Source organism: Populus euphratica, unplaced genomic scaffold, assembly GCF_000495115.2.
Source record: "Populus euphratica unplaced genomic scaffold, PopEup_1.0 scaffold120.1, whole genome shotgun sequence".
NCBI lineage: Eukaryota > Viridiplantae > Streptophyta > Magnoliopsida > Malpighiales > Salicaceae > Populus > Populus euphratica.
The window spans coordinates 314,072-330,245 of NW_011499918.1; the positions used below are offsets into that span (position 1 = coordinate 314,072).

Sequence of the window (16,174 nt, forward strand, 5' to 3'; positions counted from 1 at the left end):
GGTTGATTGGATCATGCGGTTGCCAAAAACTAAAGGTTGATTGGAATAGAATTAAGATGAGATCAGCTATGAGAAAGGCTAGGGCCCAAGCTCCTAGCATTTTTTAACCGGCCATTTTAAAGGTCATTATAAATAAAATAATTAAGATTATGTTTAAAATATTATTTAATTAGATATCGTTCAATTTTTTATTTGTTTTCAAATAAGATTATGATGTCAGCCACTTTTTTGTTCCGTAAAAAATTGACTGAATCGTAGTATTATGTATCTATAAATATAGTTATATTATTGACATGCATATTGTTGTAAAATTGAAGCACAAATTAAAGGTCCAGAAAACCAAGTGAGAGTAGGCAATGTGGAAGCTTGAGGTAGCAGAGGGCCATGATCCATGGCTGCTTATCACCAATGGTTTTGTTGGCAGACAAGTTTGGGAATTCGATCCTGATCTTGGAACCCCGGAGGAACATGCGGAAGTGGAAAAGGCTCGAGAGAAATTCTCTCAGAACCGATTTCAAGTTAAAGCAAGCAGTGATGTTCTCAAGAATTTGCAGGTTTAACTTGTAGTATTAATAAAAGATGCATCCATTACACTTTAAGCAAAACTGAACCTGTTAGTTTCGGGGGTTTGCTCCATGCTTAATATCTAGAGTTTCCATTTCATGTCATATTATATTGAAAAGTAATATCTTTCTTCTTTAATTCAAGCAATAACTGTTTCAAGCTAGTTGAGCCTGTAGTTCAATATATAGTTAGTCTAGTTTTACCCAACTAAGATCATATCACACATTACCACTAGATTGAGTACTTAATTTTCCCTTCTCTTTTTTTTTTTCTCATGAAGTTGTCCAAAGGGTCTTAGGCTAAATATTTCATCTTATCATTTATTCTGTTTTCTTTGAGTTCGAAAATGCAGCTTATCAAAGAAAATGGGATTGATCTGAGTCTACCATCAGTGAGATTGGGAGACAGAGAAGAAATAACTTGTGAAAAAGCAGAAATTGCGTTGAGGAAAGCTGTTCGGTTCACTTCAGCATTACAAGCAAGGGATGGGCACTGGCCTTCTGAATTCTCAGCCCTCCTGTTTGAACAGCCTTTTTTGGTAAGTCCTGATTTAAGAACACTCATGTTAGGTAGCAATTGAAGCCCAAAAAAGATCTGCTCTGTAAACAAGATAAATAGAGAAATTCATTATAAGAAATTAGAAAAATGGATTTTTAAAAATACATTTTATTAATTGATATTTTTTTAGTGTTCTTAATGATTTAATTTTAATATACTGCTATAAAAAATAAATAACTTGCATCACAGTAACAATCTCACAATACGACATCCCCAAGGATTCCGTGGTTTCATTTTGATCTAGCAGATATTGGTAAAAGTTGTTCTTGTTTATCTTTCATCGAAGTCTTTGTTTTCTTTTTTTAATTTCCGTGGGATGTCTGGGCCAGCTTGCGCGTACCACGACTAATCCCCACGGTCCACTGAATACCCTGCAAACCCAGTATACATGTAAGGCACCACGGGGATGACAAACGTGCACACCAGGACTCGAAACCAGGTGTAGTGAAAGGAGACAAACCCTTTCTATGGAAGTCTTTTTACTAAGCTTGGAAGTGGCTGCACTTGTCCTCCTTAATGTATTCTACACTTAATAATTAATTTAAACATATCAAGTTGAGCAATCCCTGGATATATTATCAAAATCTATTTTGAATATCAAGTAAGCATTAGCCCCCAATTTATACTATAAAAGATTGTGATCTAATGAGGGATTGTTATAATTCATTAAGTGATGGCTAAGTGTTAAAAGATATGTTTGAAATGCAGGTTATTGCTCTGTACATTACAGGAACCCTAAACACAATCCTCTCATCTGAACATAAAAGGGAAATGGTTCGATACATCTATAATCATCAAGTAAGTAAATGATATCAATAGGCGAAAGGCCTGCTTCTCCAAGGTGGAGAGTGTAAGGGACCGTACACTTGAAGTTTTAGGGTTTAAAGCGTAACCACGAAAGATGGTTGAGAGTGGACTGGTTCCTCGATTATACTAATGTTTAGGATTACTTGATTTACAGAATGAAGATGGAGGATGGGGCTTCCATATTGAAAGCCATAGCATGATGCTATGTACAGCACTTAACTATGTGTCCTTGCGTTTGCTTGGAGAAGAACCCGAAGGAGGCAAAGATGGAGCTGTGGCAAAGGCCCGGAAATGGATACTTGATCATGGTGGTGTAACAATGATATCTATCTGGGGAAAATACTTTCTTTCGGTAAATGAGCAAATTGAACTGAAATATTCAACATGAATATACAAAACTAATGAAACCCACAAGTCAAATCTTTTTACTTATTTATTTTCCCATATATAAAACTTATAAGCATTTAAAATCTTGATTTTGTAGTTCATTGGATTATATGAGTGGTCTGGCTGCAATCCAGTGCCTCCAGAATGTTTGCTTCTCCCATCATTTCTTCCTTTCAATCCAGGTAAAGAAGGTTTGAACTGCTATTGAGAGAAATTGTAATGGTAAACTCGACTAGAAAATTCACTAATTTTTTAAAATGAACCCCATGGAAAACAGTTTTAATATTGTTTGGTACAATATGGGACCAAGTTCATGTAATAATCTAGGTAAATTACAATGACCTTCTTGGTACGACAATTACTCTTATTATTCAAAAGTATGAATATTTGACATAAATTCTCTCAAGTTGAATAAAATACTACAAAAATACCTTTCACCATATTTACTCTATATTTTCTCAAATAGTGATTGATTCATGCGGCTCCTCCCTTTTATTAATCAATCACACACACAATGCAGGAAACTTCTGGTGTTACTTTCGCACAGTTTATATTCCATTGGCTTACTTGTATGGTAAGAAATTTGTGGCACCAATCACCGATCTCGTTATATTACTAAGGGAAGAACTCTACATTCAACCATATGGTGAAGTAGATTGGACAAAAGCTCGCATCTTATGTTTGAAGGTAATTTGTCCCTAGTGTTTTCACCCTCCTTATATGATCACTGTCTTCGTTGCAACCATTAACATAACAGTTTGAATTTGTTTTACTGAAACATTGTTAATGGGCACTTTTGACACAAATTTAAAGTGGGAATCTCTTACTTTTAAAATTAAAATTTATAATTGAATGAAAAATTAATCGCTTGGTTAACATTGTAAAATCCAACACTCATTTATTCCATATAGAATGAAAAAAAGATTTTTTTTTTTTGTTTTATATAATAAAAAGTTGAAGATTAGTAAACGAGCATTAGCAAAATAATAAGGCTTAACTCACGTGCATGTACTTGGCTTGAGTTTAGTCCAGCTTGAGCTTTGATCTTGTTTCTAGGTTTAGGTTTGAAGTTTTTTTCTCTCGTGGACTTTGAACTGTTTCACCCATAAAAAATAATTTGGATTTGTTATAAAATAACTGTTTCACCCATGAAAAATATTTTTTACATGTTTATTTATGTATTTTTAGCCCATTAATAAGAAATCTGAAGAGTTAATTTTCTTTATCTTTTTAAACTGTCTTTAAATAAAAAAAATATCTAATTTTAAAATTAAAAAATATCATATTTTTTTTTATGATAAGTAATATTTTAAGATCTTCAACAAGTATATATCTTATAATAGTTTTTTTTAATGTAATAATATACATGCTAGGATTTTTTTATACTTAATTGTTATCTTTTTTTGTATATACCTAGCATGTATGATAAGGTGGTTTGATCTCATCATTGATTTAACTTCATCAATTTAAATAAAAAATGCATGCTTTACAATGTAAACTTTTGTAATAACTGGTATAATTTATAACTTTTAGGCAATAATCACATGGTTTATATATATATATATATATAACACGAGATATTTATTAATCAATTGTTATAATTTATTAAGTTCATGGCGTAATAGAGACAAGAGTACAAACAAACCTAGATAGATCATAAAACTTATTAACAAAACTAAACTAACAATAATAATCAAGCAAAAATAAACCCTAAATAAAAAAAAATTTATAATCAGTCAAAAGTCATCTTCTCTAAAAACTCTTTGCTTAGTCAAATCTGCAATATAATTATTCTCTATATAAATATGTTCAAAATACACGAAAGGAAACACACATTTAAAATATCATTAAATTTAGTTGTCAATCACTAAGGCCACATAACATTTATTCTTTTAATTAAAATACTAGCATTATAAGAATATTTATGATTCCATATGATATGTTGAACAAGAAAAAAATGAATAAATTTCTCTTTAAAATCTTTAAAAACACCATCAATTCTTGAAGGCCTAATTTTTCATTTGAAGACAAATCACCATTCCAATTCAGTATACATATTGGAGGAGGTAGGTGATAAGAATTACTTCTCATGTTTATCTTTTTAGGCCATATAAAAACACTTTTTGATAAACAAAGTATTTATGAGTCGGTATAGTAGAAACTCCAATTATTACATTTCATCCAAATAACAACCCGATAAAAAGGAAAATAATATAAATCATTCTAATGTGTTTATTTCTTATTAAAAATCACATTATTACGAGCATTCCAAACAAATCAAATTGTATCAAAGAAGAACAAACATTTCATCTTTTTTTTTTCATAGATCCCTATACCATGTGATTCTATAATGAGAACAATTCATCTAGAGATTGAGGTAACATCAACTATTGTGCTAACCAATCTACCACCTAAGATCACAACATTCGAACCATTTTATAGTAAAGTAAAATATGACACACAATTTCAATCTCTTTTTTACCATAAAGATAGTTTAAATCATTACCTTATAATATATCTTTGATACATAAAATGTTTTGTTAGAAATTTATTCAAGATAGAAACCAAAAGATGAAAATCTACCTTCAAGGGAGCATCAAAGTACTATATATCTAATAAAAATAATTCTCTTGTTAAGAGAATTGACTCAAGAAAATAAATTTAACTCTTGAACAAAACAAAACCCTTTGAGTTTGGTCTTCATACTATTTTATAAGCAACATTTTGGTATTTAAAAACCCCTAATAACAATTGTAATAGTCAATCTTTCTTTACCCTTTCTCAATCTCAAAGTCTTCTTCTTTATGATATAAACCATTTCCAACTGAAGTGATTCTAGGATCCCATCTCTGAAATCTTAGCATTTGGATTTTCATGAACTATATAAAGAGTAGAAAATTTAAGCATATGGGCAGAATCTCCTAACCACTTTGACATCAAGGATAAAATGTCTTTCCTAATTTTTATAGCCACTGAAATTACCTTTATTAATCAAGAGAACACTCTTCCACATCATTAATAGTTAACAGACACCACTCTAAATAGCTGACATAGTTCCTAAAAACTTTGGCACCACCCCACTATTATTAAACTGATATTTTATACTCATAAGATTCCTCTAATTGTTGCAACATCATTATTATATTGTCATAACCATTTAAATAACATTGTCTTGTTTTTGCCAATATAGATATGACTTCCAATCCCTCTTTACCTCTCAACCTAATTAGAAAACTCCAAGCTACCTTACTAATTTTTTAAGTATTCATATCTACACTCCATAAAAATCTTCATTGCATGAAGATAATTTTCTTTCCATTTAAAAATAATCTTAATTATGGATATATAACAAAGTGAAAGATAAATGACACAAACTTTATTAAATAGAGTCTTCCACCTATTAAAAAGAATCATATCCTTCCAAGTCCAAAGATAATAATCACATCATTAACTTTACCACAATCAGCACTTTATTTCTACCAACCATTTTACCATCATCATTGTATTTTCATGTTATTTATGAAAAACATGGTTAACATAAAACATTTTACTTTGATTGGATTTTTATAAAATATTTTATGGTGCATATGAGAAATATTTTTTGCATAACAAACAAACCTGTAGTATAATATAAAATTATATGAAATTGTTTTGGATGCAGAAGGATCTATACAAGCCTCATTCTCTCGTGGAAAATGTTTTAAGTGGTGTACTCTATTACTTTGCCGAGCCACTTTCTACACATTGGCCTTTCTCAAAGCTAAGAGAGAAAGCTCTAGCAAAAGCAATGAGTCTTATTCAATATGAAGATGAGCACACTGGATATTTGACAAATGGTTCTGTGGGAAAGGTATCATATAATCTACCAAACTATATGTGACTTCATATATATGTATATATATATAAAGAAAATAACCAATGCCTTATTTAAGTTACAATAATTACAAAAGGGATATAGACTATGTTGAAGGTTAATTTCTAGTTTTTTAAACTTTTTAAGATATTTTCTCAATGAAACATTCATTGATTTAAAATGTTCACATTCCCAATAAAATAATGTTTTCACCATTACAACATTTGTAATGCTTGGAAAGTTCTATAAATAGGATATACCTCGTCAATTAGCTGAGAATAATCAGGAGGCTTAACCTATCGGTTAACCAATCTTTTCTATATATATGTGTAAGGTAATATATAATAGTAATGATAGAGATTACAACATAAGAGTGCCTATAATATTTTCTATATAGGTACTTATATAATATATCCCCTCAAGCTAAGGGTAGAGGATCAACCTGAAGCTTGAATCGAAAAACAGTAAATATAGTAGTGGGAAACAGTTTAGTAAAAAAATTTGCAAGTTGATCATGAGAAGAGAGAAAGTGAATATGAATCTCTTTCTTCGCAACCCTATCTCATACAAAATGATAGTCAATCTCAACATGTTTAGTACAAACATCAAAGATAGAATTTGAAAATAAATAAATAGCATTTAGATTCACACCAAATAGTAGGAGTAGAGGCAGAAATCAATATGCAGATCTCTTAATAGATATTGAAGTCAAATAACCTCAACAGTGTCATCGGACAAGGCTTTGTACTTATTTTCAATGGAGGAGCGAGTAATTGTGCATTGCTTGCTTGATTTCCATGAAATCGGTTTTTGATAAAAGAAGATAAGATAACTACCTGTAGACTTATGATTATCAATACTACCTACCCAATTTGCATTTGTAAATTCATATAGAGCAAATGAGAAATTATAAGTGATATGTAAGTCAAAGGTGGTCGTACCCTATAAATAACACAAAATGCATTTAACGGTACCTCTAATGAGAACTTATAAGAGAATGTATAAACTAACAAACTCTGTTAATTACAAAGTAGATATCTAGTTTTACGAAGGTGAGTTATTGAAGAGCACCCATAACCTGATGAAATTGTGAAGAATTAGAAAATAAAGGATATGGTAGTATGGTGACTTTGGAATTAGAGATTGGAGTATTAAAATGGTTTACAAGAAGTCATACCAACTCGAATAAGGATATCAAGAATATACTTATATTGTTGTAACATCAAACCCATAGCAGTGGATTGAACCTCAATGCCTAAAAAATAATAAATGACGTCTAATTCATAAAGCTTAAACTCTAAACTTAGTAACTATATTAAGTAGTGAAGTATAGTAGATTTGCTATCCAAAAGCAAAATATCATTAACATAAACTAGAAGATAAAATAATATCAGCATCAATAGAAAATATAAATAATAAAGTGTCAACCTTAAAAGCATGAAAGCCAATAGAAAGCCATAAGTCACTCAGATGAGTATACCATGTCCGTGGGGCCTGTTTGACACCATATAGAGACTTATGCAACTGGAACACATAAAAAAGAAGAGCAGAATCAATAAAACCTAGAGTTTGTTTCATGTATACCTCTTCGACAAGAACACCATTGAGGAAGGCATTATGGATATCAAGTTGATGAATTTTTCAATTACACGAGACCACAATGGAGAGGACTAATCTGATGGTGTTTGCTTAACAACTAGACTTAAAGCCATTTATAATAATCAATGCCTTCTTGTTGAGTAAAGTCTTTAGCAACCAAACATGTATATCGCTCAACACTATTATCCACACGACGCTTTATCCTGTACATTCACCAGCTACCAACATTATTCATCTAAGGATGAAAAGGAACCAAGAACTAGGTGTTATTAAAGTGCAAGGCCTGAATTTTATCATGCATAGCACTATGCCATTCCTTATACCTGTTAACACCAAATAATGCAATCAATTTAAAGGTAAGATAGTACCTTACCTGAGAGATGGGTATAATATAGGAGGCTACAAATGTTGTGAGAAGTGCAATTTTCAGTAACCATAGGTGAAAAACCATCAGATGTTGATGAGCAACAAACTAAAAGGGAAAAAATTTTAAACTGGAAAGCTGCTGAAGTGGATAAAAGGAGATGTAGGAGAGCCTATCGTAGAATTTGTGCTAGTTGTAGTAACAGACTTGAAAAGATGCCATGCTGAAAAAGGATAACCTGTTTTTGCATAATGATCATCACAAAAACATTTAGATGGTGACATCAAAGTAGGGCTGAGTGATGGTGGTATGGTGGCAGACAAGGTTGAGAAATGAAGGGTCTGTTTATATGGACCTAGAGATGCGGTAGATCTGCTAGAAGAGGTGATTGAAGAGTCATATGGGTGAAAAATTAGGGAGGTAATCAAGGTGGAAAAGTGTATAGGCTGGGTAGAGGTGGTTATGGGTTGTGTTATCTATTCAGATTTAGCAAATAAAAACACACTTTTATGAAAATGAACATGACAAGAGACATATACGTAGAGACATTAAATCAAAACAACGATAACCAAGATGAGAGGTACTATACCTGAAGAGCACACAAGAAGATGAACAAAAATCCAACTTATGAGCATGGTATAGACGCAAAAAAAAAGGAAAAACAAGACACCTAAATGTACGTAGAAAATCATAATCAGAAGTACGATGAAACAAACATTCAAAAAAAGACTGATTTTGAAGGACAAGTGTAGATATGCGATTGATGAGATATACTTATGATTCAAACTTATTATTCCAAAATCATAATAGGGTACTACATTATTCTAGGAGGGTAAGACCTATTTTAACAATATGAAGATGACGACGCTCAATGCTGTCATTTTGCTCATGTACATGAGGACAAATTAACTTGTGATGAATACCAATAGTTTGAAAGAAACCATTTAACTTGTAATATTCACCACCTTAGTTAGTTTGAACAAATTTAATTTTGCAGAAAAACTAACGCTCAACAAGCAATTGAAAACATTGGAATATAGAAAACACATTAGATTTGGCAATAAAAGGATAATAACATATATATTTTATATGCACATTAATAAAAAAAACAAAGAAATGAAAACCATAAGAAGAAAACATAGGAGCAGGGCCCCAAACTTCACTAAATATTAAATTAAATGGAACAATAGTTTTATGACTTGGAGGTCGCAAAGAAAAACACGAAGACTTACCAAGCAAATAAGCTTGACATTGAACAAGAGAGCGTTTAAAAGTACATATTATTTTATTTTTTAAAACCAACAAATTAAAAATACAGGACGTAGGATGACCCAATCAATGATGTCATAGATTAGTAGTCATAGAGAAACAAAAAGACCAATAAGCTTGAGGAATAGTGTGGTAGAAGGCTTAGAGAGAACATACAGACCATCATTGCTCTAATTAAAAAGGAGCACTACTTTGATGGTGAGATCATTTATGTAAAACATAAAGGCGTAAAATTCAAAATGAACATTATTATCATGATAAAAATTTTGAACAGATAGCAATGGTTTGGTAATATAAGGATTATGAAGAACGTTAAGCAAACATAATATGGTATGCTCAATATGGGATATGGAAAAACCCTTATCATCACTAATATGCAAGTGATCATTACCAAGATAGGGTGCAGAATCGATCACAGTTGCAAAATTAGGAGTAACATGTTGGTTCGCACAAGTATCCGGGAACCAAGTAGGGACAGAAACGAAGCCAATAACAAGATGAGCGGAGGGCTAATTACCACTGCTGCAAAACTAAGGACATTATGGGGCAGTGTCATTGAAGGAGAAAGATAGCTGACACTTGATGTTTTGCTTAAAAGACCAGTAAAGAGGCCACTACTTAGAACCATCAGACCGTTTAGTTTGCTGCCAATTACCTTGCTTCCAGTCTGCAAGAGTAAAGGAATGAAAAATATGAAAATCAGACTTATGATGGTTGTTATACCTGTTATTGTTGAGGCACCAATTGCAGCATGAATGACCTTTGTTATGGCTGAAATCAGACCCGTATTGATGCTAGGTAAGGTAAGCAGAGAGCAATAGAGATGGTGTGGGTAATAGAGATGGATTTACAGTCATGGATGGAAAAGAAGTCTTATGTAAAAAGTTATAAGTAAAAAGATGGTTAGAAGGTCAGTGTATGATAGTGGTTTTGTCTTGGTCATGAGACTAGTTACCAAGTCTTTAAACTCACCATGAAGACTATGAAATATATAGAGGTTGAAGTCTTCAAGAGAAAAAAGTCAGTTAATAGCAACCAATTCATCATATAATGACTTGGCGTGCTATATATATTAAACAATAGAGGCATCGCCTTGCCAAAGATCTTGAAAAGATCCGTGGAGTTGTATGATATGAGAATTTGGTGGAGAAGCGAGCATTTTCTTAAGAGTGCACCAAACATAAGAAGAAATATGGCATTATACCACAAGGTGCAGTACATCCTCGGAGAGAGAAGGAGAATAATGCGTTTAAAATAAATTAATCCTATTGTTTCCAATGAAGAAAAGAGGGGTTGGTTTTTGAAGAAGAACTATCAGAAACATGAGAGGAAAGACATGATATTGAGTAGGCATTGCCTTGTCAAAGATCTTGAAAGAACCCGTGAAGTTGCATGATACGAGAATTTGATGGAAAAGTGAGCATTTTCTTAAGAGTGCGCCAAACATAAGAAGAAGTCTAGCATTCTACCACAAGGTACAATGCATTCTTGGAGAGAGAGGAGAATAACGCATTTAAAATAAGTTGATTTTATTGTTTCCAACGAAAAAAAAAGGGGTTGATTCATAAAGAAGAACTATTAGAAACATGAGAGGAAAGACATGACATTGAGTCATCGACAAAGTGAAAAACACCTTCTTATTCCCATGATGTGAAGAGGGATAGTAGAAACATGGGAGGAGCCATGGTGCTACTTTACAGGTGAGGGCTGCTACTGGTGGCAAAAACAGCCATCGACAATAGCTTCTAATTGCCTAGTCAACTGGGCTGCACTGCCAGTGTGGTATGCAGAGAGGGCAGTGACAATAATAGAGTCTATAGAGAAAGTGAAGAGAGAGTTTTGATTGTAAAAGTTTTTAGTAGCAAGTTGAGAATAATTAGAAGGCTTAGCTTATTGGTAAGCCAACCTTATATATATAGGGCAATATATAATAGCAATGATAGAGATTACAACATAAAAGCATGCTTATAATATTTTCTATATATTTAATATCTATAATAAAATTAATTATCTAATTATGAAGTCTTATGACGAAGTCTGGTAACTTCAAAAAATAATGTTACTCTTGACACAATGATTCGAAGTTGATCGAAGACGAAGAAGGTGACTGGTAAACCTACAAAATAAGTCTCTCTGCTTAGGTGAGGGTCCTTTGAAAATTAAGTTGGTAAATGAGGGAGCTGATGTATACGAGAACAGAAGATGAATTAAAGGAGTGAGGAAAATGGAAATGTACGAAGTAGGGGAAAATAAAGAAGAATGAGTCTGTGAACCCTAGACCTTCTTGTTCTTTAATAGCCATGGATGGCAAGTTGCATAGGAAGAAGGGTAACTTTGTTTACTCCTTCCCCTGTGATAGCTTTAGAAATTAATGAGGGGATAAGTGTTTTTAATACTGATGAATCATTGGTGTGTGGAAATGATGATATCACGGTAGTTACTAATTAGACTAGAGTATCCTTGAAAGCGTCCATGCATTAAATGAATTTGCTATACATCTTTCCTGTGGATGGATGGTCAGTCAGTATTACCCTAGTGGAGACCGAGTTTACGCCTAGAGGGGAAACGTCTTTGTTATGATGGATTGATTCTCTATTCTAGGTAAGCCTCTCATGATTGGGCCTTGCACTGGTATGGACCGGCGGAATATGTTTTTCAAATGTATTATTGAAGTTCCCGTGCCGTTAGGTAGATGCCCAAGTGAAAAAAAAAAATCAAAAAATACAAATCAAACCAAATCGAATAAGAAACAATAGAAAAACTAAAAAAAAATAGTTTAAGACATTAGTTATTCCAAAGCAAAATACTTCCAAGATCTAATAAATTTTAACTGTACAGAAAAATCTACTTTTAAAGCTTCTCTGCCCTGTAATATGGGTGGGATATTATTGAAGATGTTGGCTCAAATTCATAATTAATCATCTCATGCTTGGTTCACATAATAAAAATTTCAGAGTTTGAACATGATTGCCAATTGGGCTGATGATCCTAATCAAGATTCACTCAAGCGTCACCTTGCTACAGTTCCTGATTACTTGTGGGTTGCTGAAGATGGAATGAAAGTGCAGGTTATCAGATCTCATCCACATTTACTAGAATATTGTTTTTCCAAGATCACTGGATTGCTGAATAATATTAAACGTGCTAATTGATTTATTTTTATTTGGGACATAGAATATGGGTTCCCAGCTGTGGGATTCTGTTTTTGCTACTCAAGCAATTATTGAAAGCAATCTCACTGATGAATATGGCTCAACTCTCCGAAAAGCCTTCAATTTCATCAAACTTTCACAGGTTAAATTTCTGTCCTGCAGGTTATATAAACCATATAACTTGGTATGCTAACCTTGTTTCATATTTGTATAAGCATTGTCTAATAATTAATGTAAAAATATGTATGTATTTGGTCTCCCATATTTCCTTTTTGTGGAGTAAATTATTTATGTGAATAAATATCCATGAAAAGGATAGAATCCGTAAACTATTCTGGTTTAAGGTCGTTTAAGTTAATTAATTAAGAAAAAAAACTTTAGTTTGTATAAATTTAATTTTGTATTAATTAGATATCTATAAGTTTATTGTTTTATTTTGGTTTCAATACTAAATCATAGATCCGAGAAAACCCATCGGGAGATTTTCAGAGCACGTATCATCAAATTTGTAAAGGAGCATGGACTCTTACTGTCAAAGATCAAGGTTGGCAAGTTTCAGACTGCACAGCTGAAGCACTAAAGGTATTTATAATACTGAGCAACACATTATAGTTAGTATAATTTTATTATTGTTTTCCGCGTAACACAAATGATTAACAAATATTGCAGACTTTACTCTTGTTATCACAAATGCCAGCAGACATTGTTGGCGACACAATTGAACTCGAGCAATTATATGAAGCAGTGGATTTCCTTCTTACCTTGCAGGTAATATTGAGTGCACTTGACCTGTCCTGTTAAATTTCAGTGAATGAATGTTTGTGCGTCGCATGTCTATAAGGTCTTTGTTTCATTCCTCCATAGTAATTGTGTTTTATCCTAGAGCGAAAATGGAGGGTTTTCAGCTTGGGAGCCAGCAACATCACCGCAATGGATGGAGGTAAATATTGCTTTTCAATTATAATGCATAATAACTAACAACATCCTCTAAAACAAGAAGAAGTAATTCTCTATTTTTCTTTTTTCTTAGATGTTTAATCCTACAGAAACTTTCGGTGGTGTCATGGTCGAAACTGAGTATGAAATTATCCCCATCTTCCTTACATTAACAATGTCTGCTGTTATTTGATTGTATAACTGTGTGCGCGAGCGGGCGTGGAAAATACATACTGACATTGTTAGTCATTTAATTTGGTGGTTTTAGATATGTTGAGTGCACAGCTTCAGTCATCCAAGCTCTTGCATTATTCAGTCATTTACATCCCGAATACCGGGGGAAGGAAATAGAAACGTCTGTGGCTAAAGCAGCACATTACGTCGAAAATGCACAAATGGCCGATGGTTCCTGGTACATTTTCCTTCTCAAATGCAATTACTGAACTACGAATTAGACGCAAAACATGTAACATTCTATCAATAGGTATGGAAACTGGGGGATTTGCTACACATATGCAGCATATATTGTATTAGTTGCACTGGCAGCAGTTGGAAAGACACATCGCAACAGCGAAGTGGTGCGCAAAGGCTGTGATTTTTTACTTTCGAAACAACTGAAGTCAGGAGGCTGGGGAGAGAGCTATCTTTCTTGCCGAAACTCAGTAAATAATTTTACTTTAAATGAATGGTTTTGGTGATTGTATTAATTATGATTAGTTTAGAAAGAGAGACATAACTTGTTGTGAATACATAATTATTTTCTTCTTTGGTAATTCAGGAATACACACCGCTAGATGGAAACAGATCAAATTTAGTGCAAACCGCGTGGACAATGGTGGGTTTGATTCGTGCAGGGCAGGTTAGACATCAAAATATAAATACAATAGTCTTAAAAATAATTTTATATTATTTTCTAATACTATTACAAGGTAATATAGCAATATGGATGATAGAGTATAAAGTTTGAAGCAATAGTATACTTTATTGTAACAACAGTGTAACCTCGTTATGAAATCAATATCCAATATATATTTTTCCCAGTTTATATTTGTTAAACAGGCCGAAAGGGATGCAACACCTTTACATCAAGCAGCAAGATTATTGATCAATTCACAGCTTGAAAGTGGTGAATTTCCTCAGCAGGTAATTTCCTCAGCAGCTTTTATTGTGCAACAATTTAATCTTTTGATATGCATTCCCCGTCAACTCTAATTATGTTCCTATATCTGTACTTAACCACAAAGTATTCTTCATTACAGGAAATCACAGGGGCCTCTTTGAAAACCTCCATGTTGCATTATGCTTCCTACAGGAACATATTCCCACTCTGGGCTTTGGGTGAATACCGTAAGCATGTGCTATTGCCTAAGCAAAACACTTGAAGGTTACATTTGGTTGGTGTGGAAGTGATGAGCAAAGCACTGTATTTCGGAAATAAATTATAAGAATAAAACACTATCGAAAATCCTTTTTAAAAGATTTTTGAATTCAAAATAAATGCTAAGAGTTATCACTTCCTTTCATCAATACGTTGTATCGAATCAAATTTAATTGTTTTTTATTTTGAAGTTCAATAATTGGCGATCGAGTTCTTTGTCTCCTGCATTGTTGTTTAAATGCACGTTCATCCCGGTTGAGGATTTGAAACGTTATATAAATAGAGTATGGTACTTCATATATAATTAATGTTCCACTATTTGGTTTGTGGAAGTAATGAACAATGTGATTTATCAGGAAATAGTTGTATTTTTTTCCTTGGCGTTATTGTTTAAATAATTAAATTTATCTATTTTCGTCTCCTCTTCAAGCAAGTTAAAGAATAAATATAGATTATGTATAATGCGAGAATTGACTATTTGATAGTAGCCATCTTTTATATTTATATAAATGTGATTTTTATAATTGTAATTATTACAATTAAATACTTCCTTTAATATACTTTTTCAAGCTCAAACTAAATGAAAATGAATATTCCACAATAAGCTTGAATCTTAGAAATAAGGAAATAGAAAAACACCTTTATTCCACCATTCTTATCATTCTAGTTACATTCTAGGCATATTTTAGCAGCCTATCTGTCACACCTGAATATTATGGTGATTTATTAAAAATTAATCTTAATTATAAAAATAATAAATATTTAATATTTTATTTTTTTAGAAAAAAAAAATCTTGTTAAGAAAATTTAATCTTAATTATAAAAATAATAAATATCTAATATTTTATTTTTTTAGAAAAAAAGATCTTGTTAAGGAAATCACCACCTAGTATTATGATCACTAGAAATCCTAATTGATTAATAGAGATTCTATAGAACATGAATGGTCATACAAAAGAAAAAAAGTTATATCAACTCTTAAATGTTTTACCTAAAACAAGCTGCATTGCTAGTTTTGTCTAAAATTGCTAATAATTTATTTTTTTTTTCTTTTCTATTCTTCCTTTCATGTTCCTAACTCTAACGTCAATAAATGATTTCCTACAAATATTTTCAACTCTGGTGTTGGTGAATATCGTATAAATTCAAAAAATATGATACTTCTGACTCTGGCATTGGTGAATATTTTCATAAAAAATAAATTTGAAGAAGAAATTTTCTATGCCATTTTTTTTCCTTATTTATCATTTATTATTATTGGCCCTTTTTGGATGGAAACAAATAAAAATATTGCACAACATATTTAC

At 32.2% G+C, this 16,174-nt stretch overlaps 1 protein-coding gene across 2 annotated transcripts; it reads left to right on the forward strand.

Moving 5' to 3' along the window:
• Positions 1-224: 224 nt before the first annotated feature.
• Positions 225-14,980, forward strand: LOC105134800 (beta-amyrin synthase-like). Of its 2 annotated transcripts, XM_011039350.1 has the most exons (18): positions 225-554; positions 917-1,102; positions 1,831-1,920; positions 2,084-2,281; positions 2,414-2,498; positions 2,837-3,003; positions 5,978-6,166; positions 12,356-12,469; positions 12,576-12,695; positions 13,013-13,135; positions 13,223-13,321; positions 13,437-13,493; positions 13,584-13,630; positions 13,758-13,901; positions 13,974-14,151; positions 14,268-14,348; positions 14,549-14,632; positions 14,749-14,980. In XM_011039350.1, exons 1-18 carry the CDS (start codon positions 357-359, stop codon positions 14,869-14,871), a joined length of 2,283 nt encoding a protein of 760 aa, XP_011037652.1. In that variant the 5' UTR covers positions 225-356; the 3' UTR covers positions 14,872-14,980. The 2 variants fall into 2 exon arrangements, 1 of the variants encoding a protein (XP_011037652.1); XR_844071.1 differs by lacking the exons at positions 13,974-14,151; positions 14,749-14,980.
• The last annotated feature ends 1,194 nt before the right edge of the window (positions 14,981-16,174 follow it).

Coding starts and splice junctions, on each gene's coding strand:
- LOC105134800 (XM_011039350.1), top strand. CDS start 357: ATGTGGAAGCTTGAGGTAGCAGAGGGCCATGATCCATGGCTGCTTATC. Junction 1,103..1,830: donor TGTTTGAACAGCCTTTTTTG/GTAAGTCCTGAT, acceptor TTTGAAATGCAG/GTTATTGCTCTGTACATTAC. Junction 13,494..13,583: donor CATCACCGCAATGGATGGAG/GTAAATATTGCT, acceptor CTTTTTTCTTAG/ATGTTTAATCCTACAGAAAC.